Raw genomic sequence first — 27749 nt, 5'->3', positions numbered from 1 at the left:
CATTGCCAGTTGCAGTCTGAGCTGGCACTTGAATCCTCCTCTCCACAGCCGAGAAGTTGACGCCTTACCCTGGCTGCTTCTCTACCAACTGAGAAAACAGTGAACAAAACCTGGAGAGGAGAGGGTTAGGAGAAAATTGCAGAAGAGGTGGTAGCTCGTCTCCTTCACCTCGTCAATGGCTCTCTGCCTCTGCTCGAAGGTTCCGCACTGAACACCACACCTGGAGTTAGAGCGGGCAGAAAGGGGAAGAGACTATTTTGGTATGACTTGTTCTCAGCCCACAGCCGTGAGAAGTGGGTGATGTCCCATACTAGATATGTACCCTCACCACGAACTCCTCCACCATGAAACTTCCTCCCCTAGGACCAGCTCCTCCCCTGCCATAGAGCAGCCCAGCTCCATTAACTGCAGTGGAATCATTGACCCTTGTGCACCAGCTGAGGACCTAACCTCCAGCATTTCTTTTGGTTTAATCTCTAAATCTGCATGAGGTGGAGTTGCATGAGAGCACTTCCTTCTCTGCTGCACAACGCTGTCTGTGCAGCTCGGGGACTCGACGCTGCTCTCAGACAGGATGCATTGTGCAGTGATCTAGGCAAAGAGTGAGGGACAGGAGACCATATGCACTAAGGGCAAAGGGAGAAACAAACCTGCTTGAGGAAGTCACCATCCTGCATGAGACTGCAAGTAAGTCCTTTGGTTTGAACTGTATTGGTCCAGTTCTGATCTTGCATGCAGCAGAGTAAATCAGAAGTTGCTCCAATGCAATTACACTGTGTAAAACCGGTGTGAGAAGAGATCAGGCCCACTTATATTGTGATTTGTGGTACCCTCAAAGGCTCTCCTGGAGCCAAAAGAGGCAAATGGGGTTGTCAGCCTCTTTGATGCAGCCTGTGAAATGCCCAGTGTATTAAAGGAAACAGGGAAAAGTGTCAGACCCTAGAACTGATCATCTGAGTTGGAGTGTGCGGTGGGTAACATAGGAGTGAGCAATACAGAGAGATGACTGGACTCTCACATCAATGCTCTGTCTTAGGGGTTCAAGTGACACCTATGTCTGGAATATCTAAGGGTATGTCTAGGCAGCTGGTCCATGCCAGCTGTCTCAGCCTCGCAGGGCTTGGGCTAAGGGACTATTTAACTGGGGTGTAGACATTTGGGCTCCAGCTGCACCCCGAGCTCTGGGACCATCCCACCTTGCAGGGTCCTAGAGCCTGAACCCCAGCCTGAGCACGAATGTGTACACCACAATGAAACAGCCCTTTGGTCTGAGTCCTGCGAGCCTGAGTCAGCTGGCACGGGCCAGCTGCAGGGTTCTGATTACAGGGTAGACAGACCCTAAGTGCTCAACAGGTTATTTCTAACTGCAAAGGGCTGCTCATAGTGGATCCAGCTGTTTGCCTCTCCCATGGGAGCTTCCAGTTCTTTCTTCTTATGCCCCCCGCAACCCTATGTCTGCTGGGGAGCAAAGGGGTTTTCTTCCTCCTTGTCCAGTTTTTCCCTCCCTTTAAGCTGTTTCGTTGGGAAGGAGGGAGGTGCAGCGTACGAACCCCAGCGGGAGGAGGGTCACAGTTGTGCTTCTGGGGGCTTCAACCACCTTCCCTTTCTCTCTGGCTAAAGGGCAGTGGATGCTGGAACCGTGTTCTGCTGTAACACGTAGTCCTAGGAGGAGGAGAAGGTGAGCAGCACTGTTCTGTTTCGTTTTTTAGCACGCTGCATCTTGAAGCGAGAAGAAGGGCGGGGTGGGGGGGTGATATGGCTACCCTGGAGCTGGAATTTCCAGCGCAGGGAGACGTACCCCTGCTAGCTCTGATGGTGCTAGCATACTAAAAACAGCAGCGTAGCCGCCCCGGCGGCACAGGGTGTCTCGGTACAATCCCACCCAAGCTCCTGGGCGCGTCTTCAGGGGACTAGCCACCTATGTAGCTGCAGCTATACTCCTATTTTTAGCCCAAGCGCTCGGGCGTACGTCTACCCGAGCCAGAAATTACACTGCCAGCTGCAGCCTGGACATCCCCTGTGTGTCTGGCGGTAGGAGAGGCGGAGTTCACCCTTTGCTGGGAAAGCCTCAGCCCCGGTTCTCTGGGAGCACTGGGCAGCCCCTGGGGCAAGCCAGGCTGGAGTTCAGCCTTCACTCTCTTTGAAGCCCAAAGCCTGAGCTCTGTGCTGGAGAGCACGCTAGGCCACAGAGCATGGGAGTTGGCACAGCTCCCAGCTAGGGGAACCTTGGCTCTTGAGTTCCAGCTGTAACAGCTCTTGCTTTTAGCTTTGGAGGTCCCTGATTCCATCCTCGGTGTGTCAGCCAAGATAGCCACTGTCCCATGACAGCACCCTCTGAGCAGCGCTCCCTGCCCCAGCTTCTGCTCCCACTCAGCTGTAGGCCAGACTTCCACGGCGAGGAGCGTCTGCCCCACGCAAAGCCCAGCCTCTGCTCCATCGATGGAAAGACTTTTTTCCATGGGTCCAAGTGTGTACAGTGAAAATGACATTTACCAATAAAAATCTAATCCTTCCAAGCCCACTTGTGGGGGTTGGGTAGCTTTAATCTCTCGCTAGGCTCTACAGCAGCCCCACCAGCACAGGCTGTCGGGAAGACGTGCGGAATCAGCACGTCTCCCTTTCTGGTCCGTGCCAGGTTCTTCCAGGGCCCCAGGATGGAAATGGGACTGACAACAACTTGTGCCACTGCGGTCACGCCCCTGGTGGACTTTCTGCTCCTGGGGGCTGCAGCCTGGGTTCTGCTGTTGCACCCAGTGGGCCCAATTCTCCGCTCACTTGGAACGATGTAACTCCGCCAGCTTCAGTGGGGTTACTTCTGATTTCCAGTTAGAGTCTGAAACTTACTAAGAAAATGAAAAGCGAAACTTACTATTAGTGACTGTAATAAAACAACTCGACCGATTTTAAATCCCAAACCACTGCACTGAAGCTCAAGACTAGCTGACGACGTCACTTGATCACATAGAAAGAGTGCTCAGACTAGCGTAGCAAAGTAACTCTTTTCTCTGCAAAAAGAAAAGGAGGACTTGTGGCACCTCAGAGACTAACCAATTTATTTGAGCATTCGGGGGTCGCATAACTAGTTAATTCTGATAACGAACGAGACTCTGGCATGCTAACTAGTTATGCAACCCCCGAATGCTCAAATGAATTGGTTAGTCTCTGAGGTGCCACAAGTCCTCCTTTTCTTTTTGCGAATACAGACTAATACGGCTGTTACTCTGAAACCTCTCTTTTCCTCTGTTTGATTTGTACCTATTTTCAGACATGCTTACTAGCCAGTTGTGTTTCTAAATATTGCTGCATACCAGTATGCTGCTGTCTATTTCCTTTCCATGGCCTAATAAGGTACAGGCAAAAGTTAAGTAAAGTGCTTGGATCAAAGTTGTGCTCTCCTGTGCAAAAGAGGTTATAAGTGGGTATTTGTGTCTACTTTGCTGTTACATTGGAATCACTATTTATTGCATTATATGTCTGTATTGTTTCATATTAGTTTAATATTTCTGACTGTATTTTGGGGACTGGTTTACCTGTGCCCTGAAGATGCCACTCTACGTGGCAAAAATTAATTTATTTTTCCCCTTGGATTGTACATTAAAGTAACACATATGAGCTGTCCAATGACAAATGGATTTGGGGACTGCCTGGCTCAGAAAATAAGCATGGGGAACAATGGAGCCTATCACCTCTAGATTGTCCATTCTAATCTGCTCCAGGCTGCAAACCACAATCAGCTGGAGCCTCTGTGAAATGAAAGGCTGGTCTCAGTCCAGTTTTTAGTGGACACATGTCCACATCATTACAGCCATCCCCCTAATTGCCATGCCTGTGGCATCCTTCTTGGAACTCTCACTAGTGAAGACTAAAGGGCCATGGTGACTGAACTATCATCTCTGAGCTGTGGAGAGAGGATCCCGGCAGCTTTGAACTGCATTAGCAGGGCAGTGAGGTGCGAGTGGGGGTACTTTCACTGCTGCAAACACTGATGATAATCCTCAGCCCTTTAGGTAGGCGTTTTTCATCTGCAGATGACAAAGTATTGCTCAAAAGGAGGTCAAAGTCCTTATCCATGGTGTATAGACAGGGAAATTAAGGCCCAGGGACTTGTCAGAGAGAATCAGTAGCAGAGTTGGGAGTAAACACAGGTCTCCTAATCTGCAGGCCAATGCCCTGTTCATGGGAGCACACCACCTCTCCAGGCAGCCAACAGCTTCCGACTCCAAGACCATCAGTCCAGCCCCTTGCAGAAGAACTGAGATATTGTTTAAAATGTATCAATACTTTATATTGAAAATTCATACTGAAAAATATATCATTGAATACAGTGAGCATATAAACAAAGCTTAGGGAAGGGAAGGTCCCTGGACAAAGGAGCTACCCTAAAAAAATACCTATCCTTCTATTGCAGATTTTTGTATAGTCACCATGTTTACAGGTAACAAGGAGCAGGGCAGGAAGGGGAAGTTTTTACCTTGCTACAACTTATTTCATTCTCAGAGCGTATCTTTCACCCTTATTACAAGTGTACTTCCTCTTCTAGATGTAAGCAGTAAACATGCATGTTTTGCTGGGCCAGCACCAGCCCTCCTTGGGTTGCCAATTCCAAGATCACATGAGCTACCTTTAAACTTTCAACTCATCTGCCAACAGTTTACACCATGTTAACTGCTGTCTGTGAGACATTTGTCATTGTGTGAGCTATAAATAGCTAGTGCGTAGTTAGAGTAAGAGCGAAACGAGGAATTGGAGAGACGCTTCACTGCACTCTACGAAATTCTTTCTTTTGGGGCACACAAGTCACTCAGTTGCCAGCCTAGGAGCAGGATGGGTTTATTATTTGTACTACAGCCAAATCTACTGCCCAACTAAGACTGAGCTGCTATTGTGTTAGGCTTTTGCACATACATAGGAAGAGACAGGCCCTGCCCCCAAAAGCTTATAATCTAGCAAGATAAGAGACAAAGAAAGCAGCATTTAAGGAGGGCAGAGAGATTAAGTGACTTGCCCAAGGTCACAGGAGACATCAGTGACAGAGCAGGCGATTGAATCCAGATCTAAGGTCAAGCCCACTGCCTGAAACACAAAACCACCAGCTGCAATTCAAATAGACGATTTCTAGTCCCATCAGTGGAACTCTCACTGCTAAATTCTCTCACCCACTGGTTCCAGCTGTTAGAGCGCTTTCCCTTCACCCTCTCCCCTGGTTCTTGTCACATAGACAGAAAGCAGAAGACCAGAAGTCCAAAGCGCAGACAATGTGATGTTCATTGGGGTTACTTTCCAAGCAAGCATGTTCCGAAGCCCTTCACACCAGTCGGGCTTATCTCTATACGCCGGAAGAGTCTGTTCCCCAGTGTTTCCTTCCCAGTTCTGATGCCACAGAGCATTTACCCTGTGTCCCCCTTCCCAGCTCTGACACCACAGAGTGTTTACCCAATGTCCCCCTTCCCAGCAGAGCCTTGCCTGTGTCCCTGTTCCCCGTTCCCTATTCCCTGTTCTCATTCCCCCCTTAGCAAACATGATTCCAAATTCCCTTCCCCCCACTTCCTGTTTGACTCCAGTTTATACAGTAATATTCTCAGCTATATCTTAACCAATCATTTTACTGAAATTTAACTAACCAACCCTAACATATTGTAACATAATTCTCTAACCAGTTATATCCCACTACCCTAATTAACTTACATCTAGCAAAATTAAGGATACAGCAGACAGAAACAATTAGTTAACAATTGTTAACCTATCCAACTATATACTCAGAAACAATTAGAGAACCAGACAGATTAACAATAGAAAAGTGGGAGCCATAAAGCTAAAACAATACAGAAATGAGGGTTTCACAAGCACAGTCCTTGAGAGGTTTCAGAGTAACAGCCGTGTTACTTGAGAAGTGATTTCTTGCCAGACAGGATGCTAGCAAACTAAGTTTTCTTCAACCATCTTAAGATCTGTTTCTTTATCTGGTGGTGATGGGCACTATCAGGACAGAATCATCTTCCTAACAGCCCAATACCACCTTATTTCAGTGTGACTGGTTTGGGATGGGAGGATGTGACCGGTCGCTTCCCAGTTTAGGGCTGCCCCTGCTGCTTAGCCAAAGGCCTTAGCCTAAGAACAGGGCCTCAGACTATCCTAGTGAGAGAAGGCCCATACACGGGCAGACTGTGGTTTTGATTCTCTGTTTTTATACCTCTATAACTAGCTAAGTGATAAAAATACACCTACGTTCTTAAAGTAGAGGCCTTTACAGGCAGGCCAGCATCACATTAGCTAAGAATTCCATCAATCTACACTCAGAGAATATTGCTAAGTCACCAGGGCAACGTCACCTGAAACGACTGCGCACAAGAGCACCAAACTAACGGGGCTCTTGGCTACCCTCCCTCTCAGTCCCAGACACTGGATATTATTGCAATCTATTATAAAACCAGGAGAATTTCAGCAAATCACAGTGCAGAAAAAAAAAATCAAATGTTCTCCTCACTGCAAACACTCTTGGTCAGTCCAATGATACCTTTACCCAATCAAGGCCATGGAGCTGCCTGGATCGAAGAAGGGGCAGAATTTGGTCCTATATGTCCAGCCTGGACTCCTTTTCCCCACAGGCCACTCCCTCAACAGTTATTTGTTTTAGCCACACCCACTGGCAGTTACTCTATTCCCCACCCTCAAGGTGGGATCCCTGGAAAATGCCCAGAAAGCAGAGGTTCTGTCTAACCCTTGCAAGGCAAGAAAAACTGTGACACTGTCTAATTAAAACGTAACCATGCAAGCCATTATTGCTACCACTGCTATATAATGGCAGCAAATCTTATACAAAATATAACTCGTGGCCAGAAAGGGTTAACCAGCCTGCAGGCTGAATGACCCAAAGCCCACTTTTAAAGGTATGCGAATGGTAATGAGGGCCGTTCATGCTAAGTAGGCTAGAACTTTGAAATGCAAACCTGTATTGTTAGAAGTTAGATGGAATACTAATTATGTGTATTTTAAATGCTACTCCTGTAAACAGACAGTTCCTGTCTGCTACTAAGTCAGGGATCAAAAGGGAATATTAACATTTAGATGAATCTTGGGTAAAATAATGTCATTGTCTATATGTCTCTTTTAAGTTTGTAATAGACTGCCTAATGGGTAAATTGCCCTTCTATGCTGATTTGCATAACTAATTACTGGTGGTGTTTAGAAAGCAGAAGTTTACATCAAAAGCCTATTGTTTAACCAGGACTGTGTGGTCAAGTGGATGCTAGAACACTGTATAAAAGATCCGTGGGTCCAGATTCTGTCATCTCAGATCTGCTTAGGCTTCATCAGGGGAAGTTTGAGTCACAAGACTGAGGTCCCAGTTATGCTGGTACGCCCTGAATACGAGATACGGACATTGGACTATAACCTATGAACTATTTCTAAAATAACTCTTTGCAACTATAAAGCTCACCATCTCTGCTATGAATCTGTACCTAAGTAAACTGAACTCATGTCTGTATGTTAGGGCTGTCAAGCGATTAAAAAAAATTAATTATTTTTATTGCGAGATTAATCACAATTAATTTTGATTAATTGCACTGTTAAACAATAATAGAATAGCATTTATTTAAATATTTTTGGATGTTTTCTACATTTTCAAATATATTGATTTCAATTACAACACAGAATACAAAGTGTACAGTGGTCACTTTATATTTTTTATTACAAGTATTTGCACTATAAAAAAACAAAAGAAATAATATTTTTCAATTCACCTAATACAAATACTGTAACGCAATCTCTTTATCATGAAAGTTGAACATACAAAGGTAGAATTATGTACCAAAAAAACCTGAATCCAAAAATAAAACAATGTAAAATTTTAGAGCCTACAAATCCATTCAATCCTACTTCTTGTTCAGCCAATCGCTCAGACAAACAAGTTTGTTTATATTTGCAGGAGATAATGCTGCCCTCTTCTTATTTACAGTGTTACCTGAAAGTGAGAACAGGTGTTCTGATGGCACTGTTGTAGCCAGCGTCGCAAGATATTTATGTGCCAGGTGCACTAAAGATTCACATGCCCCTTTATGCCTCAACCACCATTCCAGAGGACATGCGTCCATGCCGATGACAGGTTCTGCTTGATAACAATCCAAAGCAGTGCGGACCAACGCGTGTTCAGTTTCATTATCTGAGTCAGAGGCCACCAGCAGAAGGTTGATTTTCTTTTTTGGTGGTTCGGGTTCTGTAGTTTCTGCATCTGAGTGTTGCTCTTTTAAGACTTCCGAAAGCATGCACCACACCTTGTCCCTCTCAGATTTTGGAAGGCACTTCAGACTCTTAAACCTTGGGTTGAGTGCTGTAGCTATCTTTAGAAAATCTCACATTGGTACCTTCTTTGCATTTTGTCAAATCTGCAGTGAAAATGTCCTTAAAATGAACATGTGTTTGGTCATCATCTGAGACTGCTATAACATGAAATATATGGTGGAATGCAGGTAAAACAGAGCAGGGGACATACAATTCTCCCACAAGGCATTCAGTCACAGATTTAATTAACACATTTTTTTAATGAGCGTCATCAGCATGGAAGCATGTCCTCTGAAATGGTGGCCAAAGCATGAAGGCGCATACGAATGTTTAGCATATCTGGCACATAAATACGTTGCAATGCCAGCTACAAAAGTGCCATGTGAACACCTGTTCTCACTTTCAGGTGACATTGTAAATAAGAAGTGGGCAGCATTATCTCCTGTACATGCAAACAAACTTGTTTTGTCTGAGCGACTGGCTGAACAAGGAATAGGACTGAGTGGACTTGTAGGCTCTGAAGTTTTACATTGTTTTGTTTTTGAGAGCAGTTATGTAATAAAAAAAAGTCTACATTTGTAAATTGCACTTTCACAACAAAGAGATTGCACAGCGGTACTTGTATGAGGTGAATTGAAAAAATCTATTTTTTGTTTATCATTTTTACAGTGCAAATATTTGTATGAAAAATAATATACAATTTGATTTCAATTACAACAATACAATATATGTGAAAATGTAGAAAAACATCAAAATATTTAATAAATTTCAATTGGTATTCTATTGTTTAACAGTGTGGTTAAAACTGCAATTAACCACAATTAATTTTTTTTAATTGCGCTTAATTTTTGAGAGTTAATCACGTGAGTTAACTGCGATTAATTGACAGCCCTACTGTATGTATATTGATCTTTTAACCATACTCTCTCTCTCTCGTTTTTTTAATACATTAGTTAATAAGAATTGGCTGTAGCGTGTATTTGGGTAAGATCTGAAACATTCATGTGTCCAATCCTTTGGGATTGGTAGAATCTTTTCTTTTATATGATAAAATAAGATTTACAGAAATCATCATATTTGACGTGGGTACCTGGATGGAGGCCTGAAGCTGGATCACTTTAAGGGAACTGTGGTGTTTGGACTTCTGAGAAACCAGTGAGGTTATAAAGAAGCTGTTTTATGCTGGCTGGGTAAATCTAAGTATTGGAATATCCACCAGCTTTTGGGGAATTACTTGCCCCATTCTTTGCAGTTCACCCTAATTGAGGGACCACAGCTAACCCCCACTGGGACCCCGGTCACAAAAACTCTGGGCTTCTTGCTGCTGCAGCTCATTGAATCTGCTCTTGTCTTGCTGTGTATCAGGAATAACACTAATGCACAGTGGAGTGCACTCAAAATAAAGGGCCCTGGCTGTTGTCAGCAACATTCCCTCTTTCCCCTAGTCTAATGGTAAATGGAGCCGCTCCCTGTCATGGAAGGAGATCCAATCCTTGAGTTGTCTTTGGAACTAAGCAGCAAGGGTTAGAAAGAGACAGGGTGTGACAGACACACAGTTCAGGCCTTCCTGAATGTGGTTACCACTACTAAGATTATAATCAGAATCCTAATCTTCTGTTTAGTGTCATCTGGTAAACCACCATGCTGGGTACAGCGAGGACTATATCAGAGAGTTTAAAAATGCCCTGCGATATGCCCCCCCCCCCATGGGCTTTGGATCATTTATTTAGATTGTAAAATGCACAGAGCAGAGATTATATCTCCTACTGGCTCGTACAGCACCGTCTGTGCACATTGTCAGCCCTTTAACAACAGTGGTAATTGAATCCAGAAAGCAGAGCCCGTATGTCTCTTGCAGGAGATGAGCTACATTTCGAGCACTACACGGAGGGACTCACCCTTGCGGACCGGCCTCTTCTTGTATCTTGCTGCTCTTCTGCTCCAACAAGCAGGTATGGATATTTCTTTATTTGGAGCTCTGACATCTCTGCTGTCCTTTCGCCTAGAAGGCCACCCTGACATCTGCTGATGGTGATTGCACCAACCTGGGGACAAGTCTGGCACCCCGGTCAAAGCCCCCCACATTTGCTCTCATGGGAGTCGCTGAGTGATTGCAGTCACTGACGCTTTCCGGCCAAATGTTTTGTTTCTGACGAAGTGGCCTTTCCCAGACAAAAAAAACAACAACAACAAAAAACGGGTTACACACACACACACACACACACACGTGCAGCTGCAGCAATGGAAGGTCTCTGTGGATCCGGGGGCACGTGGGGAGTTGTGGTGGGAATCAGACTCCGTGAAAGCAGCAGCGTGCAGGGCTCACCTCAAGCCCCTCTTTCATCTCCCCAAAGGCCTTTGCGACCCTCCTCCCTGCCCTGGTGCCAGGCCACTTGCTCCAAGTACAAATTCATTCATGAGGTGCAGCTTTAAGAATACTGCAGGGCAGGGAGGGAGCCCTCACGGCCTTAGCCCAGAAGCAGGAGGGGGTGCTGTTTATCTAAGCCAAGGAGAGGTGTGGGGAGCTCTTCCTCTGCTTTCCTCATGCTCTCCTGAACACCTTTACTCGAACCCCCAAGATCGGTCAGGTGGTGGCGTGTCATGGGAGGGCACAGGGGTCAAACCTCCCCTGCACGGTGCTGTCGCTCTGCCCATCCTGACATGGCTCATTTCCCTCCCAGACCCCACAGGGGCCCAGGAACGCTGTCAGGGAGCCACACAAGTGGGAAGGAAGAAGGAGGAAAACGTGGTGGCTGACATGGACAGCTACATGGAGAAAGGATGCTCTGCACAGCATAGGAAGCTGGTCAGGTGAGTGGGGAGCACGCACAGGGGGCTTTGCCAGACTACACTCTGGGGCCAGCTCCCTGAGTCCATCTCCTGCAGCTGGGGAAATTTCCAGAGAGGCGTTTTGAAGCCGAACACGGTGCTTTGATCAAATGGAAATTTGAGTGAGAAAACCAGGTTGTGTCAAAAATTGGGGGCGGGAGGGGTTGACAAACTAAAACCTTAGCGATAAAACAAATCGGTTTTCAAAAAAAAAGCCCCCCCCCAGATTTTTTTTCCCCCACAGAACGTTTGCCACAAATTAACATTTTTCTCTTTGGCTGAAATGTTTGAAAGGGGAGAACAATTTATTTCTAGCTGGATCCACAGCCTCCCTCAATGTCTAAAGCAGGTTGCAAACCTCGCTCCCTCCTCATAACTCCCCAGGGAAGCGGCTCAGTCTCATCACCCCCATTTTACAGATGGGAAAACTACCCTGCAAAGAAAAGCCCGGGGCACCAAGTCTTGGTGACAGGATCAATTGACCTGGGTGTGTGGGGCTCAGGCTGCAGAGCGAACAATAGCAGCCGAGCTCTTCGGATTCGTGCTGGAGCCCAGGCTCCAAGATCCTTCCCCCTTGCTGGGTTTCCGTGCCCAGAAGGTCTCAGTAGTGCTCTAGGGCTGCTCCGAGCGCTCAAAGGTTCATTGTGTCAGAGGAATGGCTAAGCTCAGAGGAGGAATTAAGATCCCCATGTAAGCAGCTTCTCCCAGACCGCTCTACAGTCCATAGACTCAACGCAGACAGCCCAGAGAGAGAGGGGGAGAGACAGGATTTGCTGAAGGTTTTTAGGGCTAGCACAGAGGAAGAGGAGAGTCAGGGTTAGCACAGGGGGCAGAGAGGTGAAGGGGAGGAGGTGGAAAGGGCTGGGGTTCACTCACCAGGGTAGCTGTGTGGCCTCAAGTAGTACAGCACCGGGTCCATGCCTCGTGGGCCAGCTCAGGGAAAGCAGACAGCAGGCAAGCGAAGCTGAGACACCCTTAGAATCCTAGAATCACAGAATCTCAGGGTTGGAAGGGACCTCAGGAGGCCATCTAGTCCAACCCCCTGCTCAAAGCAGGACCAATCCCCAACTAAATCATCCCAGACAGAGCTTTGTCAAGCCTGACCTTAAAAACTTCTAAGGAAGGAGATTCCACCACCTCCCTAGGTAACGCATTCCAGTGTTTCATCACCCTCCTAGTGAAAAAGTTTTTCCTAATATCCAACCTAAACCTCCCCCACTGCAACTTGAGACCATTACTCCTTGTTCTGTCATCTGCTACCATTGAGAACAGTCTAGATCCATCCTCTTTGGAACCCCCTTTCAGGTAGTTGAAAGCAGCTATCAAATCCCCCCTCATTCTTCTCTTCCGTAGACTAAACATCCCCAGTTCCCTCAGCCTCTCCTCATAAGTTATGTGTTCCAGTCCCCTAATCATTTTTGTTGCCCTCCGCTGGACTCTTTTCAATTTTTCCACATCCTTCTTGTAGTGTGGGGCCCAAAACTGGACACAATACTCCAGATGAGGCCTCACCAGTGTCGAATAGAGGGGAATGATTACGCCCCTCGATCTGCTGGCAATGCCCCTCCTTATACATCCCAAAATGCCATTGGCCTTCTTGGCAACAAGGGCACACTGTTGACTCATATCCAGCTTCTCATCCACTGTAACCCCTAGGTCCTTTTCTGCAGAACTGCTGCCTAGCCATTTGGTCCCTAGTCTGTAGCGGTGCATGAGATTCTTCCATCCTAAGTGCAGGACTCTGCACTTGTCCTTGTTGAACCTCATCAGATTTCTTTTGGCCCAATCCTCCAATTTGTCTAGAGCCCTCTGTATCCTATCCCTGCCCTCCAGCGTATCTACCTCTCCTCCCAGTTTAGTGTCATCCGCAAACTTGCTGAGAGTGCAATCCACACCATCCTCCCGATCATTTATGAAGATATTGAACAAAACCAGCCCCAGGACCGACCCTTGGAGCACTCCACTTGATACCGGCTGCCAACTAGACATGGAGCCCTTGATCACTACCCATTGAGCCCGACAATCTAGCCAACTTTCTATCCACCTTATAGTCCATTCATCCAGCCCATACTTCTTTAACTTGCTGGCAAGAATACTGTGGGAGACCGTATCAAAAGCTTTGCTAAAGTCAAGGAATAACACGTCCACTGCTTTCCCGTCATCCACAGAGCCAGTTATCTCATCATAGAAGGCAATTAGATTAGTCAGGCATGACTTGCCCTTGGTGAATCCATGTTGACTGTTCCTGATCACTTTCCTCGCCTCTAAGTACTTCAGAATTGATTCCTTGAGGACCTGCTCCATGATGTTTCCAGGGACTGAGGTGAGGCTGACTGGCCTGTAGTTCCCAGGATCCTCCTCCTTCCCTTTTTTAAAGATGGGCACTACATTAGCCTTTTTCCAGTCGTCCGGGACTTCCCCCGATCACCATGAGTTTTCAAAGATAATGGCCAATGGCTCTGCAATCACATCCGCCAACTCCTTTAGCACTCTTGGATGCAGCGCATCTGGCCCCATGGATTTGTGCTCATCCAGCTTTTCTAAATAGTCCCGAACCACTTCTTTCTCCACAGAGGGCTGGTCACCTCCTCCCCATGCTGTGCTGCCCAGGGCAGTAGTCTGGGAGCTGACCTTGTTCGTGAAGACAGAGGCAAAAAAAGCATTGAGTACATTAGCTTTTTCCACATCCTCTGTCACTAGGTTGCCTCCCTCATTCAGTAAGGGGCCCACACTTTCCTTGACTTTCTTCTTGTTGCTAACATACCTGAAGAAACCCTTCTTCTTACTCTTAACATCTTTTGCTAGCTGCAACTCCAAGTGTGATTTGGCCTTCCTGATTTCACTCCTGCATGCCCGAGCAATACTTTTATACTCATCCCTATTCATTTGTCCAATCTTCCACTTCTTGTAAGCTTCTTTTTTGTATTTAAGATCAGCAAGGATTTCACTGTTAAGCCAAGCTAGTCGCTTGCCATATTTACTATTCTTTCTACACATCGGGATGGTTTGTCCCTGTAACCTCAATAAGGATTCTTTAAAATACAGCCAGCTCTCCTGGACTCCTTTCCCCCTCATGTTATTCTCCCAGGGGATCTTGCCTATCAGTTCCCTGAGGGAGTCAAAGTCTGCTTTTCTGAAGTCCAGGGCCCATATTCTGCTGCTTTCCTTTCTTCCTTTTGTCAGGATCCTGAACTCGACCATCTCATGGTCACTGCCTCCCAGGTTCCCATCCACTTTTGCTTCCCCTACTAATTCTTCCCGGTTTGTGAGCAGCAGGTCAAGAAGAGCTCTGCCCCTAGTTGGTTCCTCCAGCACTTGCACCAGGAAATTGTCCCCTACGTTTTCCAAAAACTTCCTGGATTGTCTGTGCACCGCTGTATTGCTCTCCCAGCAGATATCAGGGTGATTGAAGTCTCCCATGAGAACCAGGGCGTGCGATCTAGTAACCCTTGCTCTCCTTCAGGGCATCTCAGCTGAAGGGGGAACTAGTGAGGAGGGACTGATGAAGAAAAGCCAGGCCCTCTGTCCCAGTCCTGGTCAGCACAGCCCATATCAACTACTTTGTATCCAGATTTGGGAAGAAAGCAACATTGCTAACCATTGGAATTTTCTGTGGGATGGCTCGTCTGTTTTTCGACCAGATCCAGTTATTTCTAAGTATAATTCTAAAGTTGGGCACACAATATAATACAGACTCGGATCTGCCCCACAGTCCCCTACAGACCGGAAGCCTCACGGACAGGCTTGGCACAATCTCCCAAATGAGGCAAGCCCAAAGAAAACCCATTCTGTCGTTTGTGTGAGGAACGTTTCAAGCTGACGGTGACAGGGTCCGATGTTTGAATCTGTCTCCAGTTTTAGTGCCCCTAGTCTGAGGCAACCTCTAACGGTGACGATACCTTCTGGACGTGATCTCAAATACACATCTTCAGTGTCTCTGCCTCTTTCTTATCCTCATCCACTCCCTTGTTCATTCCTTCCTCCTCCTATTATCTGCCCCAGCCCCGGCCTCTCTGATCTTCTCTGCCCCTCTGAGCATGGATTCTTGTTTTTCATGCTAGGTTAAAACAGTTAGAACAGAAGCTGTCGGAAGTCCGTTTCCGAGAGGACAACTTCACTGTCATATGCCCCAACATCCAGACTTTCATATTCAAGATTAACGAGCTGTTCCAAGGGCTGAATCTCACCAGTGAGTTACTACAGGTCAGTATCCACCTTGCTCTAACAGCCAGGGGCTTTGCTTTCTAATCACTCTTCCCAGCACAGGGCCTCTCATACGGACAGCATTCTGGCGCACAGAACGACAGCACAAGCTTTCGTTTCCACGGGAGTCTGATCTCTAGTTCTAGTCCCCCATTTCTCTGTCTCCCCTGATCCATCCCACCTGCCTCTTCCTCCTTTTTTGGCCGAGTGCCTAAAGTAAGATCGACACAGGAACGATTTCTGGAGGAGACCTGATTAGTTTAGTTCCTTCCAGCTTGGTTCCCTCCTTGCTCAGCGGGCAGCGCTGCAGCTCACCAACCACAAGGAGCCCCATTTGCATCTTGGTTGAAATCGTGTTGGGATCAGGCCCCCATTGTGCGGGGCAGCGGACAGACGTGGACGCGGAGACATCGTGGCGAACGGAGGTGTTTGTCGCCCCTCGAGTAGCTGGTCCATAAAAAAGTTTTAGGAACCAGCTACAGCGCTTCACTTCGTTCTTTAGCTCAAGGGATGACAATTCATGCTTTTTGTGCAGACGGTCCTGGGTTCAAACCACACCGTTGGCCCAGATGGGTTCAGGGACATGAATAAATCTCTCTCCCTCCAGCTACAACCACATCTGACCCAAGCACTGCTCTTTTCATCCTTGCCTCATTTCACTTCGCTCTCCCTCCGCTATCATTGATCTAACGCGGACGCTGTGTTTAGCTCTTTCCAGCATGCTGGCATGCAGGGTGTTTGAAAGATGCTACAGGTATTACTGAGTTGCACTGCAGCCCCCTGCGATCACTCTTTCAGCACTTGCTTCTTGTAATCGTAACCTGGCATGTGTCAGTTTGTGCCTGGGAATGTTTCTGCTTCAACCTCGCAGCCCAAGCCCAGAACCCAACACTCCATGCATTTCCCAGCTACACTGGCGAAGAAAGGCCGGAGTCGAGCTGCAGAAACGAAACTCGTCTGCATTTATCTCAACACCCCTTGCCTGTTCCAGGTTAGACACTCTGAAGATTTACCAGCGCGGGTGGGTTGGGGAAGCGGAGAAGAGACATTAGTTTGCATGTATGCAGCCCCTTTCTTTCGAAGAGCTGTCCAGACTAACGCACCAGACTGTACACATGGGGCCCTTCCGCAACACCGAGATGCAGATGAAGCAGGGCAGCTGCTTAACAGCACGCAGCAGCCCTGCATGACGATTAGCTCATTTATGGCACAGAAGTCGAGAGGAATGCCTTATCCAATTGGAAGTGCAGGGGAATTTAGAGAGGGCAAGGGCCCCAGGTATTTTGGAATTGTCCCAGGGGAACACCCTCTTCTGGTAATTAAAGCCCCAGGAAGTTGTAAAGATGAGGTCAGCCCATGGTCAAGCAATAGCCAGACTTGTCTGGCCTTGCTCACCAATGGGCCCCTCTGACCAACGCTAAGAAAATAGCTTCCACTAGCGTTTCAATGAGATGAGCAGGACGGTGTCTCTCGCCCACCCGTCTATCGAGCTGGATCCTTTCATTAACAGCATAGGACATGCCGGTGCCCACAACACCCACACATGAAGCATAGAGGAATCTTAGGTATAACATGGGAAGCAGCAGTGCAAACTTCTCTGTGTAACCCCACTAATATGCATTGTGAAGGGACCCCTCTTGGAGTGGAAGGGTAGCTCGGCCTCTGACCATTCCGTCCATTGCCTCCCTGATGAAATGGTTAAGCATCGTGGTGTGGGAAGTTTGCAATGTGAGCACCTGCCTGCTAGGAACTGGATTGAGACCAACAAACTCATTGCACATAGGCCATCAGATTGCCCATGGATAGGAGCAGCGTTGATCATCTGCAGATGAAAGGCTCCCTATCCCAGTGACCTCTCCCCTCCTGGTAATAGTCTTTATGGGTCTGCGCATTGTTTCTTCTGCTCTGGCTTTGCAGGACGGGAAGAACAGCTCCTTGCTGAACAATGACATCTTAGGGGCCACCCTTGAAAACGTCACTGTCACCGGCCTCAGTGAGCCTGTGGAGATCCGGTTCTGGCATAACACCACACTGGTGAGCTGGTGGTCATGGCCCACAAAGGCATTTAGCTGCAGCTATTGCTCTCTGGGCAAGGGAAGGCAAATCCCTCTCCAGGGCCCTGGAGAGGGGAGGTCAGTGTAGCTGAAGTCTCAGGCCTCTTGAAACCCAATGGGAATTCAACCTGCTGCTTGAAGGGTGGATTTGGGCCAGTATCTATCTGCCTTGGTGTGCAAAGAGGTGAGAGCGAGCGCATAAGGAGCTCCCCCTCCCTAAGCCCTGGCACCGTTAACTGCCTGGGATCCCAAAGGGGAATGTAATTCCTGCTCCCTGCTAGCAGTGTGCTCAGGTGCTAGGAGCCTGGCAGGGAATGGCAGGCTAAGAGCAAGATCGCCCCTGCTCTATACCACCCAGTAGAACAGGCCTGGCCTGGAGGAGGGAGCATGCCACTTCCTCGAAGGGGATGCAGCGGGCCATGCCCGTGTGTGCTCCCTGGGAGGAGTTCTAGCTGAGGCAGAAGCTGTAGCAGGAAACAGAGTGGCTGCTGCAGGGATGGAGTGGGGCTTTTGAAATGCTTCTCTCCTCCTCTGACCTCAGCTGGAACTACGGGAGAGAGGGGGGAGGTCCTGGCTCATTGCAACCAAAAAGGCGTGTGGGGGTTGGTTTGCTTTTAACCACAAACCCAGTGCAACCCCACTGCCCCTGCCAACTCTTCTCTGCGAAGTATTGCTGAGACTCTGAGGGTCAGCCCACATGCAAGGTGCCTTTGTCCGGACTGGGGAGCAGGTGGGAACCTTTGAGCGGGAGAGACATGCCCGCCAAGTGGGCATGATGCAATGTAACCAAACTGTGCAGACGTAGGAGGAAGCCATTTGACTTTTTGTGCTCTCGGGTATATGGGAAACATGTCAGAGAGCAGCAATGAACCGATTCCGGGGATTTAGAGGAAAAGATTGCGAAGCAGAATGGACAAATGACGAAGGAGCTCTAAGACAACTGCTTGATAAGTATGTAGGGCCAGATCCTCACCTGGTGTAAATCTGCTTCAGGGAAGCTACGCTAATTTACACCAGCTGAAAATCTAGGTGTAAGCAGGGGGAAAGAAAGAAAGGAGCGTAAGGTACTCCAAAGGGGTATTACTACTCCAAGGGGTTATTATTACTAACTCAGAGTAATGGGATAAAACTGAGTAACTATCAAATATTTCCTCACTCCACTGCGGAATAGTCTCCCAAGCGATGCAGTGGATTCCTGTGATGGGGCTTTATGTGAACAGTGGGTTGGAAAAAGAGCTGGGAAATACGCTGTAGGGACCAACGCTGCATAGGCAGGAGGGACCAGGCACCAGGCTTTCCCCTAACGAGCCCAGGGTACATACATTGCTTGGAACTAAGGGAGCACAGACACCTCACCGTGTGCCTCATGTTTTCTCCCCCCGCCCCCCACCCAGGATAACTCAAATGCGACCTGCGTCTTTTGGGTGGAAGGATCAGGTAATTATGACACTCACTGCATCACGTGGTACACGTGCGAGAGAAACCACTCAGGTAGTTACAGTTCACTCCTGCCCTGGGTTCAGGTAAAGCATCCCCAGAGCTCAGTGGTGTCTGCAAAGGTCCATCTGCCAGGCTCCTGGAGAGAGAGTGCATGCTTGCAAGGAACGAGGATGGTGGGAGTCATTCAATGGAGAGCGCATTGCCTTAGACACCAGGGGGACCTAAGGACCAAACATGCAGCTGCAATCTACCAGACAGACTCTGGGGTTTCATGCTAGGACCATCCCTGTCTGCTGCCTGACTGTACTCACCACAGCCACCTTGCCAGGAGAACTTGTGAACCCCGACCTCCCTTGGCTCCCAGCGACAAGCATCCTCCTGCCATCCCAGAGCGGCAACAAGCTGCTCCGTGCTGCTTGCGGAGAGGCCCCCACACTGTGCACAGAGCCTTGCCGATCGTAGGGCTATATGGAGACCCACAGTGGCACCTACTGGAAGCCTAAACCCCACATCCTTCAGGGGGTTCCCGAGCTAGTGCCATTATCATGCACAAAGGGGGTGGAGAGCGGGCCCAGGTCAGCCAGAGCCACCTGCAAACAGCCAAGCAGGGCACGGTCACCTCCCACAGGCTTGTGAAAGCAGCTCCCGTTTTTATGCCCTGCTTCCGAGGAAGGAGTCATCTAGAGACCCAGGGCCATAGAATTTAAGGCCAGAAGGGACCCCCAGATCTTCTAGACTGGCCTAATGGATCATCGGCCACTAAAAACACAACCAAGCACCAAACCACCACCCATAGAGCGGGATGTTACAGGCCTCAGAGACTGAACAACTGTGCCCCGCAGGCAGAGACAGGGACTCGGGTTCCACCAGGGCCCGGGGCCCCTGCAATGGCTGGGAATTAAGTGACCTGCCCCCGCACGCTGCAGAAGGCAGCGAAAAACTGCTCCAAGGTCCTTGCCCCTGAGAACTGGAGGCTCCCTGCTCTTTAAGAGGGCCTGTAGGTGCCCAGGGCTGGATCTTAGGGGACTGCCGGGGAGGGTGCAGGGCGGCGGGACAGGACGCAAGCTGTCCCTCTGGTGCAGGATTTGGGAGCAGCCTGGGGGACATTTTGTCCTGCTCGCTTTATTCCTTCCCTCCACTGTATGCCTGCCAACAGCTCTCCAGGGTTCGGCACCAACCCACGTGAGCCCTAGTGCTGTGTAGCCTTGAACCACAGCCAGCCCAAACCCAACCCTGATCCCAGCGCCGGCCCATGTCTAGCGTCAAACACCCCCATGCCGCAGTAGCAATACCCGAGATCACACCTTGCCCCACACTCTGATTGTTTTTGCTGTTGGAGACGGGGGGGGGGGGTAACATTTTCAAAAGTGCCAAAGCCCCACTGAAAATCAATAGGCCTTGGGCTCCTAAGTGAGTTGGTGCTTTGGGAAATGTTGCCTACGGGCTTTCCCGAGGGTCTGCCTCACGGCTCTGCGGCCAGGGGCTGCTTTCCTTAAGGCCGTTTCTCCCTCTTGCAGAGAACGGCAACCTGGGGAACTGGAGCAGCGTGGGCTGTGAGACCATCCACGAGGACAAAGTGGTGCTGTGCCTGTGTAAACACCTCACCTACTTTGCCGTGCTGCTGGTAGGAAGGCTGCTGCTCCCCTGCGGCTCTTGCTCTGTTTGGGGCTGTCTGCTCCCCCCACAGCCATCAGACACAGTCTTTGCTCCCTCTCAGTCCCTGCCTCTCAGGTGCGCTAACCCAGTGGTTTTCAAACTTTTTTTTCTGGCCACCCAGTTGAAGAAACTTGTTGATGCCCACGACCCAGCGGAGCTGGGGATGAGGGGTTTGGGGTGTGGGGGTGAGGAGTTCAGGATGTGGGAGGGGGCTCTGGGCTGGAGCAGGGTGTTGGAGGGGGTCAGGGCTCTGGGGTGGGGCTGGGGATGAGGGATTTGGGGTGCAGTAGGGGGCTCTGGGTTGGGTGGGGGGGTCAGGGTTGGGGCTTACCTCAGGCAGCTCCTGGTCAGTGGCGGTGCCAAGGCGGGCTTCCTGCCTGTCCTGGCACCGCGAATTGCTCTGCGCCCCAGAAGCGGCCAACAGCAGGCCTGGCTCCTAGGCGGAGGCGTGTGTGGCTCTCGCCCACAGGCACTGCCCCCCAGCTTGGTTCCCAGCCAACGGGAATGCGAGGCCGGTGCTCGGAGTGGGGCCAGCGCACGGAGCCCCGTGGGCCCCCCGCCTAGGAGCCGGACCTGCTGCTGGGGTGTAGCGTGGTGTCAGAACAGGCAGGGACTAGCCTGCCTTCGCTGGGCAGCACCGCCGATGGGACTTCTAAAGGCCCAGTCAGTGGTGCTAACCAGAGCCGCCGCGACCCAGTGCCAGACATTGGGTCGCGACCCACGGTTTGAAAACCACTGCTCTAAAGCACTTATCCCTGTCCCAGGGCGGTTTCCTGTTTTCATTCTCCTGACTCATTCCCCATCAGCCGCTCTCAGCGGCTCATTTCCCCGAAGCGGAGCTCCACCATAAGGCCCTGCTTCCATTTCCCTTTCCTCCTTCACGCCCGCCCTGCAGGGGCTGACAGATGCTCAGGGCCATCCTCTGGGGTCGCCTCAGTTACACTGGGGGGAAGAGGCGTGCACACGCGTGTACCCCCACAAGGGTTACACTAGGACACACGCTGCCCTGCCCCCCCGCCTTCTCCCCTTTCCTCTTGGACCTGCTGATCAGCTGCTTTTAACTACCTGAAAGGTGGATCCAAAGAGGATGGATCTAGACTATTCTCAGTGACAGCAGATGACAGGACAAGGAGTAATGGTCTCAAGTTGCAGCGGGGGAGGTTTAGGTTGGATATTAGGAAAAACTTTTTCACTAGGAGGGTGGTGAAACACTGGAATGGGTTACCTAGGGAGGTGGTGGAATCCCCTTCTTTAGAAGTTTTTAAGGTCAGGCTTGACAAAGCCCTGGCTAGAATGATTTAGTTGGGATTGGTCCTGCTCTGGGCAGGGGGTTGGACTAGATGGCCTCCAGAGGTCCCTTCCAACCCTGAGATTCTATGATTCTATGATCAACCCATCTCACCGGGTCAGGACAGGGGTTGAGCTTTGAGACGGTTCCTCCTGTCCCCCTCGGAGCTCTGGAAGGGGAGAAGACATAGGACAGAGGCCAGGGACATCCAGCCTCTGGGATGGGTGCCAAGCTGGGGGGTGGAACAGGCTCCAGGCCTGAAGAAGCTGGAGGGGGTTGAGGGGAGGCCAGGGTGGCCGTGAAGGCCGAGTACCAGTTCCCAAGGGCTGCGTTCATTCCCCTCCTCATCCCATGCAGAAAATCTCCTCAGCGCCCATAGACGAGGCCATCCTGGTTCCTCTCACCTACATCTCCATGGTGGGCTGCAGTGTCTCGGCCGCTGCCTCGCTTCTCACCATCCTCCACTACCTCGCCTCCAGGTAACCCCGTTGCTGTGCAGAGCGGCTCCCGCCCGGGGTGCCTAGCTGAGTTGAATCAACAGGGGCTCCCTCAAGAGAGATGCTAAACCAAATTCATCCCTGATGGGGACGCCCTCCTGAGGCCCCTGGGGTTACACGCAGGATAAGGTTGGCCCTTTTTGGAGAGTTACACTTGCCATTCCCCCCCCCCCCACGCCCAGGATGTCACGTTCCTGCTTGAATTTCTGCACCGTTCGCCCATCTGCTCCCAGGAGGGATCCAATTATCCCTCGCCACATCCCTCACAGCAGAGACGAGACAGGGGCCAGAGCCGCAGCAGGTGTCCAGCAGCCGCGCTCCATTGAAATCTATGGAACAATGCCAGCACACAGCAGCAGAGGATCTGGCCCAGGGCTTGGCTCTCATGAATTCTTCACTGAGGCTGCTGGACACAGACAGATCTTGTGGTTTTCTGGCATTTTAGCTCCCATCCTCACTCAGGCCTTGTCTACGCTAGAAAAGGTTTGCTGGTACAACTATGCCAGCCAACCTTACTAGGGTAGGCTTGGCCAGGGCCAGCTTAACTCTCCTCTGGGTCTGGGGCTATTAGATTTTGTGGGGCTACTGTATAGAAGTCTTTTTCCTGGGTGCAAGAGGGGGCAGAGTGTTGGGGTGCAGGAGCGGGTGCGGGGTCTGGGAGGGAGTTTGAATGTAGGAGAGAGGTTCTGACCTGGGGCAGGGGGCTGGGGTGCAGGATGGGGAGCGAGGTGCAGGCTCCAGCCAGGAGGCACTTACCACAAGTGGCTCCCCGCCGGTGGCGCAGCAGGGCCCAGGCAGGCTGCCTGCCTGTCCCGGCCCCACGCCACTCCCAGAAGCTGCTGGCACGTCTCTGTGCGCCCCTGGAGGGAGGGGGGCAGCGTGTCTCGGTGCGCTACCTGAGCCTGCAAGTGCTGCCCCCACAGCTCCCATTGGAACCAGCCAATGGGAGCTGTGGGGACAGTGTTGGGGGCAGGGGCAGCGTGCTGAGCCGCCTCCCACCCCGCCAGGGGCCGCAGAGACGTGCCAGCAGCCAGCCGGGGCCAGGGCAGGCAGCCTGAGCGCCCCGGAGATCGCTGCCTGTGATTTATTTTTCTGGGGCCCCGGGCTGCAGTCTCTAAAGCCCCTGATTTAATCCGGCCCTGGGCTCAGCTGTACTGCGACTGGTATCGCTTATGCCTGCTGCCCGATGCACTTTGAACGGCATCGATGCGAGGGGTTTGGCCTGTAAAGAAATAGAATAAAAGCGAGACATTGCTAGAGTCTCCGATGGTTCGAATACAGACCTGGCCTCACGCAGTGTGCCCTGCCTGTGGATTGCCACGTGGTCTTGTGGACTCAGCCCCCAAGAAAGGGGCATGACATTTCCAAACACCGCCCCAGCCTGGGCCCTCTCAAGAGGGGACACGGCTCTGGCGTTCTCCGGCAGCACGCGCTGACTGGAGAGGACGTCCCAGGTGGAGGGGCTGGGTGCGGCCGGAGTGGACTGCGATCCCTGCTTCGCACCCGCCCCGTCCCCATTTCGAGGGCAGTCAGAAGGAGCCGAGTTCCGTTTGCGGTGTTCATTTTAGGAAAAAGAGCAGAGATTATACAACCAAAATCCACATGAACCTGCTGGGTGCCCTCTTCTTGCTGAATGCCTCCTTCCTGCTCAGCGAGCCCCTGGCCTTGGTTCACGCCACATGGCTCTGCAAAGGCACTGCTGCCTTCCTGCACTACTCCCTGCTCTGCTGCTTGACCTGGATGGCCATTGAGGGCTTCCACCTCTACCTGCTCTTGATCAAAGTCTACAATGTGTACATCAGGAGATACATCCTCAAGCTGTGTGCTGTTGGCTGGGGTAAGTGCAGGGTTCTCTACCCAGAAAGATGCCTCCCTCACAACCCACGAGGAGCTCTGTCCCTCCTGCCAAAACCACAGCCCTTCCCCTGCACTCCCTGCAGTGTCACCAGATTCCAGTGAGAAATGTATCCACACGTCCATCACTCAAGATCTGGGGGGAGGTCAGAGCCAGGCACTGGCCCGTGGGAGGGAGGTGGTCCACTGCTGATCAAAGTGCTACTTTAGCTGTATTCTGAGAGCCAGAGGACCACGGCTCTAGAATTATATAATAATTGTCTGTCTGCAATACATTAGCTTGTTGCATAGTAGGGGCTGGTTGCAGAGTTTATATCCAGATTTGGGTTCCAATCCCTCCCCAAATGCTCAGGGGTTTTGATGGGGCCCACCTCTCATGTCTGCGTTTTCCATGCATGACAGGGGTGTGCGGGAGGAAATCTACAGTGCCCTACCAACATCTAATATAAGACAGCCTGGTTTACCTGGAGTGTGCTGGGACAGGAGAAACTTTTTTGAGGGACATAACTGCATCTTGCTCACAGAGCCATGACCTGCCTTTGTGTTTCTGCTCTCTAAAATGGCCCCTTATTCCATCACCACTTGTCTCATCTGCCTTACTGGATTTTTCCTTCCTCCAATATACTTCTCTTCCTAGGGCCCCAGGACCAACTCCTTCGTATGCTACCCAGTTTCCTACCCTCCAATTACTTGCGTTCTTCTTATGTATTCCCATCATGTTCAATCATAGCTTAGTCAGTGTTTATCTCCCACCCCCACAGGACTGCCAGCCTTAGCTGTGGTTAGCATTCTCATCTTCAAGGAAGAGGCATATGGGCTGCACATAATTGAAACCGACACAGGCTACAACAATGCAACTATGTAAGTGTTAGCCATGGGTTTGATAGTCCACACACAATCACATTCTGCCATAATGGGGGACCAGTAGGCGTTGAGGCTGGGTTCCTAGTGGTACAGTAGGTCTCCTAATCATTAAAAGCTTCTGTTCTCCACAGTCCCTCCTGGTTCTTTTCCACGTGGTCCATTCTTCTACAGAATGCAGGATAAAAAATGTTCTCCTGAGCCTTGTATCCTACCTCCAAGCACTGTGCCCTCCATGGAATGCTCTGATCAGATCCATGGGCAACGACGATTAAGGCTATGGCTAGGCTACAGAATTTACGGAGGTACAGAAGCTCTCCTGCCAACATAGCACTGTCCACACCGGTGTTTAGGTCATTGTAACTTACATCACTCGGGAGTGGCTTATTCACACCCTGCAGTAACATAGGCTATGTACACACAACAGCGTACGTCAGTATAAGTTAAGTCCAACTCTCCAAAACATGGTGACTTTCCCGGGTGCATGATGCTGGTTTATAACAGTTGTGCCATTTAGTCAGCATTGTCCTCTTTCGGCCTGTCCCAGGATTGTGGTATGGTTTGAAAACTACAGTGCCATTCACACATCACTAGACCATTTCTGGTGGATGGTGCTGTCCTCTACCCAGGGCATGCTCCTATTCCCAGAGGCAGTGCAATTTTGCAAGTATGTTGCCCTTCCCAAAGAACAGGGCAGGTCTCCAAAGCATGGTTCCAGCCCAGAACCACAGTGCCGTTTCCCCACAGATGGTGCTGCTCCCTATGCACTGGTGCTGAATTCCCATCTCAGCTATGGCACGATAGGCTTCCCCCAACATGACACCCTTCCCAGGCACTGCTGTGGTCCCCCCTTTCCAAGGCAAATTAAAGCCTGAACTCACCAGCAATACTAAGCAGCCCAAAAAGCCTTTCCACCCCATCCGAGACAGATATCCCTTCTGTCCTCCTCATCCGGAATCCCGTTTGCTGGCACGCAAAGCGGCTGGCTCCCCAGCAGCCTTGCACGGATGTCTGCTACCCTGTCTGGGCTCTGACCACAAAGGCCTGGATCCCAGGGGCCCTGCTGGAATGGTGTAATGCTCATGGCATGGTGTCATTCCCAAAGTAAGACATCCCTCCTCAGTCACGGGGCCAATCCCCACAGTGTAGCATCATTGTCATCAGCATACAAGAGTCTCCTCCTCTTCTCCCACAGGTGTTGGATCACAGATAAGGCCCGGGATGTTCATTACTGCCTCAACCTGGGCTACGCTGGTATCACCATATTCTTCAACACGGTCATCTTAGTCACCGTCGTGAGGATGCTGAGGAAACTGAGATCCAACGTGAACAATCAGAAAGAACAAGGGAAGAAGGATCTGGTGACAGTGCTGGGACTGACATGCCTGCTAGGAATGACCTGGGCACTGGCCTTCCTCAGTTTCGGTGTCTTCTTGATTCCTCAGCTCATCCTCTTCACTATCATCAACTCCCTCCTGGGTCAGTGAGGTTGCAGGAGCACAATGCTCAGGCAGTGGGATGAATGGGATGGAAGCAGAAGTAGCTTAAGACCTGAAGCAAAGCCCTGTCAATGGGGATTCTGCAGATGGAGCCTCAGACGGCACAGCTGGCTTAGCTCCAGGTTTCTATTACCACTGATTTAGGAGCAGCAGAGTCCCCTCAAGGTTTCTGCTTGCTCCTGGTCATTGCCGTTATAAGTAGCACAGTTCTCAGCCACCACCGGATCAGTGCACTTCTGCTGCTTCTGCCCCCACCTCTGAATCTAGGAATGGCAAGGAGTGGGAAGGGGAAAGGACATGGAGGTTGCTGTGAGGTCAGAAGTCAGAGGGCCCTGCTTCTATGTTACTCCCTTATTGCCATGGGCACCACAGAGCAACCCTAGCGACCGAAGGCTTACAATGTGCTTTCCACCTGCAGGGTTCTTCATCTGCCTCTGGTACTGCACCATATGCCGCCAGCTAGACACCAGCTCCTCCACCGGAAGCTCTCAGGTGACAAAATAACTAGGCCAGCCAGATAAACTGTGCTCCCAAAGGGGCACAGCTCACCCGCCCTGGAGCAGATTCACTTGCTGGAACAGGCCTGCCTCAGTTGGCCCAGGCAGGTCTGCGCTTCTGATGGGGGATTTAGCAAGGAGAGAGAGACTCCTCAGTGCCTTCACACACAAGGCAACAAATAGCGCGACAATGAGCCTTCAAAGCAGCTTATGCAGAGTTTGTCAAGTAGGCAAACAGGACCTGGGGCATAGCACAGACCAGCATGTTCTGTACACGAGTGAGACTGAGGGGTATCAGGAAAGTCACTCTCACAGCACAGGGAATTGCTCTTCCCTAGGAGGCTATAGGCAGACAATGCTTGGGGCGTTGATTCCTCCTGCTTTGCACCTTGTGTCTTTATTTATGCCTGAGCACAGTGAGTGCAGAAAGGGTGTACATCGCTACCGAACCAGACCTCCCCACCCACTCACACCAATGGTAACGTCGTACAATTACTTCAGACACACACCACAAGGGGCAAAGCAAGGAGAATCAGAGCCTATATGCCTATCCTCCTCAGGAAGCTATAAACACCCTGGTTTGGTACATTTCCTTTTCAAATCATGTGATGATTCCCCCATCCCAGTCACTTCACCATGGAGAGAGATTCTATACTCAGCTAACTGCCCTGGCACAGGCCCCTACCATTAAATGAGAGGATCTGTTAGCAGTACGGGGCTAATGACATACATCAGAGCAGTTCTGATTCCCTTCAGTAGGGGGCAGTGGTATAAGCAGGTTCGTGCACACA

At 50.3% G+C, this 27749-nt stretch overlaps 1 protein-coding gene and 1 long non-coding RNA gene across 2 annotated transcripts; one reads left to right on the top strand and one right to left on the bottom strand.

Annotated features, from left to right (window-relative positions):
* Positions 1-549: 549 nt before the first annotated feature.
* On the top strand, positions 550-27539 carry ADGRG5 (adhesion G protein-coupled receptor G5). The gene is made up of 13 exons (XM_084644933.1): positions 550-687; positions 10139-10232; positions 10962-11091; positions 15171-15312; positions 16184-16303; positions 17230-17346; positions 18761-18803; positions 20324-20430; positions 22108-22229; positions 23816-24084; positions 24863-24962; positions 26158-26441; positions 26880-27539. Exons 1-13 carry the CDS (start codon positions 676-678, stop codon positions 26963-26965), a joined length of 1626 nt encoding a protein of 541 aa, XP_084501059.1. The 5' UTR covers positions 550-675; the 3' UTR covers positions 26966-27539.
* Positions 2705-12048, bottom strand: LOC311529173. The gene is made up of 3 exons (XR_014713785.1): positions 11986-12048; positions 10179-10442; positions 2705-2843 (listed from the first exon to the last, which is right to left on the bottom strand). It is a non-coding gene; the product is annotated as an uncharacterized lncRNA (long non-coding RNA).
* Positions 27540-27749: the final 210 nt, after the last annotated feature.

Source organism: Lepidochelys olivacea (genome assembly GCF_965140295.1).
Source record: "Lepidochelys olivacea isolate rLepOli2 genome assembly, chromosome: 12".
Taxonomy (NCBI): domain Eukaryota; kingdom Metazoa; phylum Chordata; order Testudines; family Cheloniidae; genus Lepidochelys; species Lepidochelys olivacea.
The sequence above is the reverse complement of the archived record's forward strand: the minus strand, read 5'-3'. Positions and strand labels throughout refer to the sequence as shown.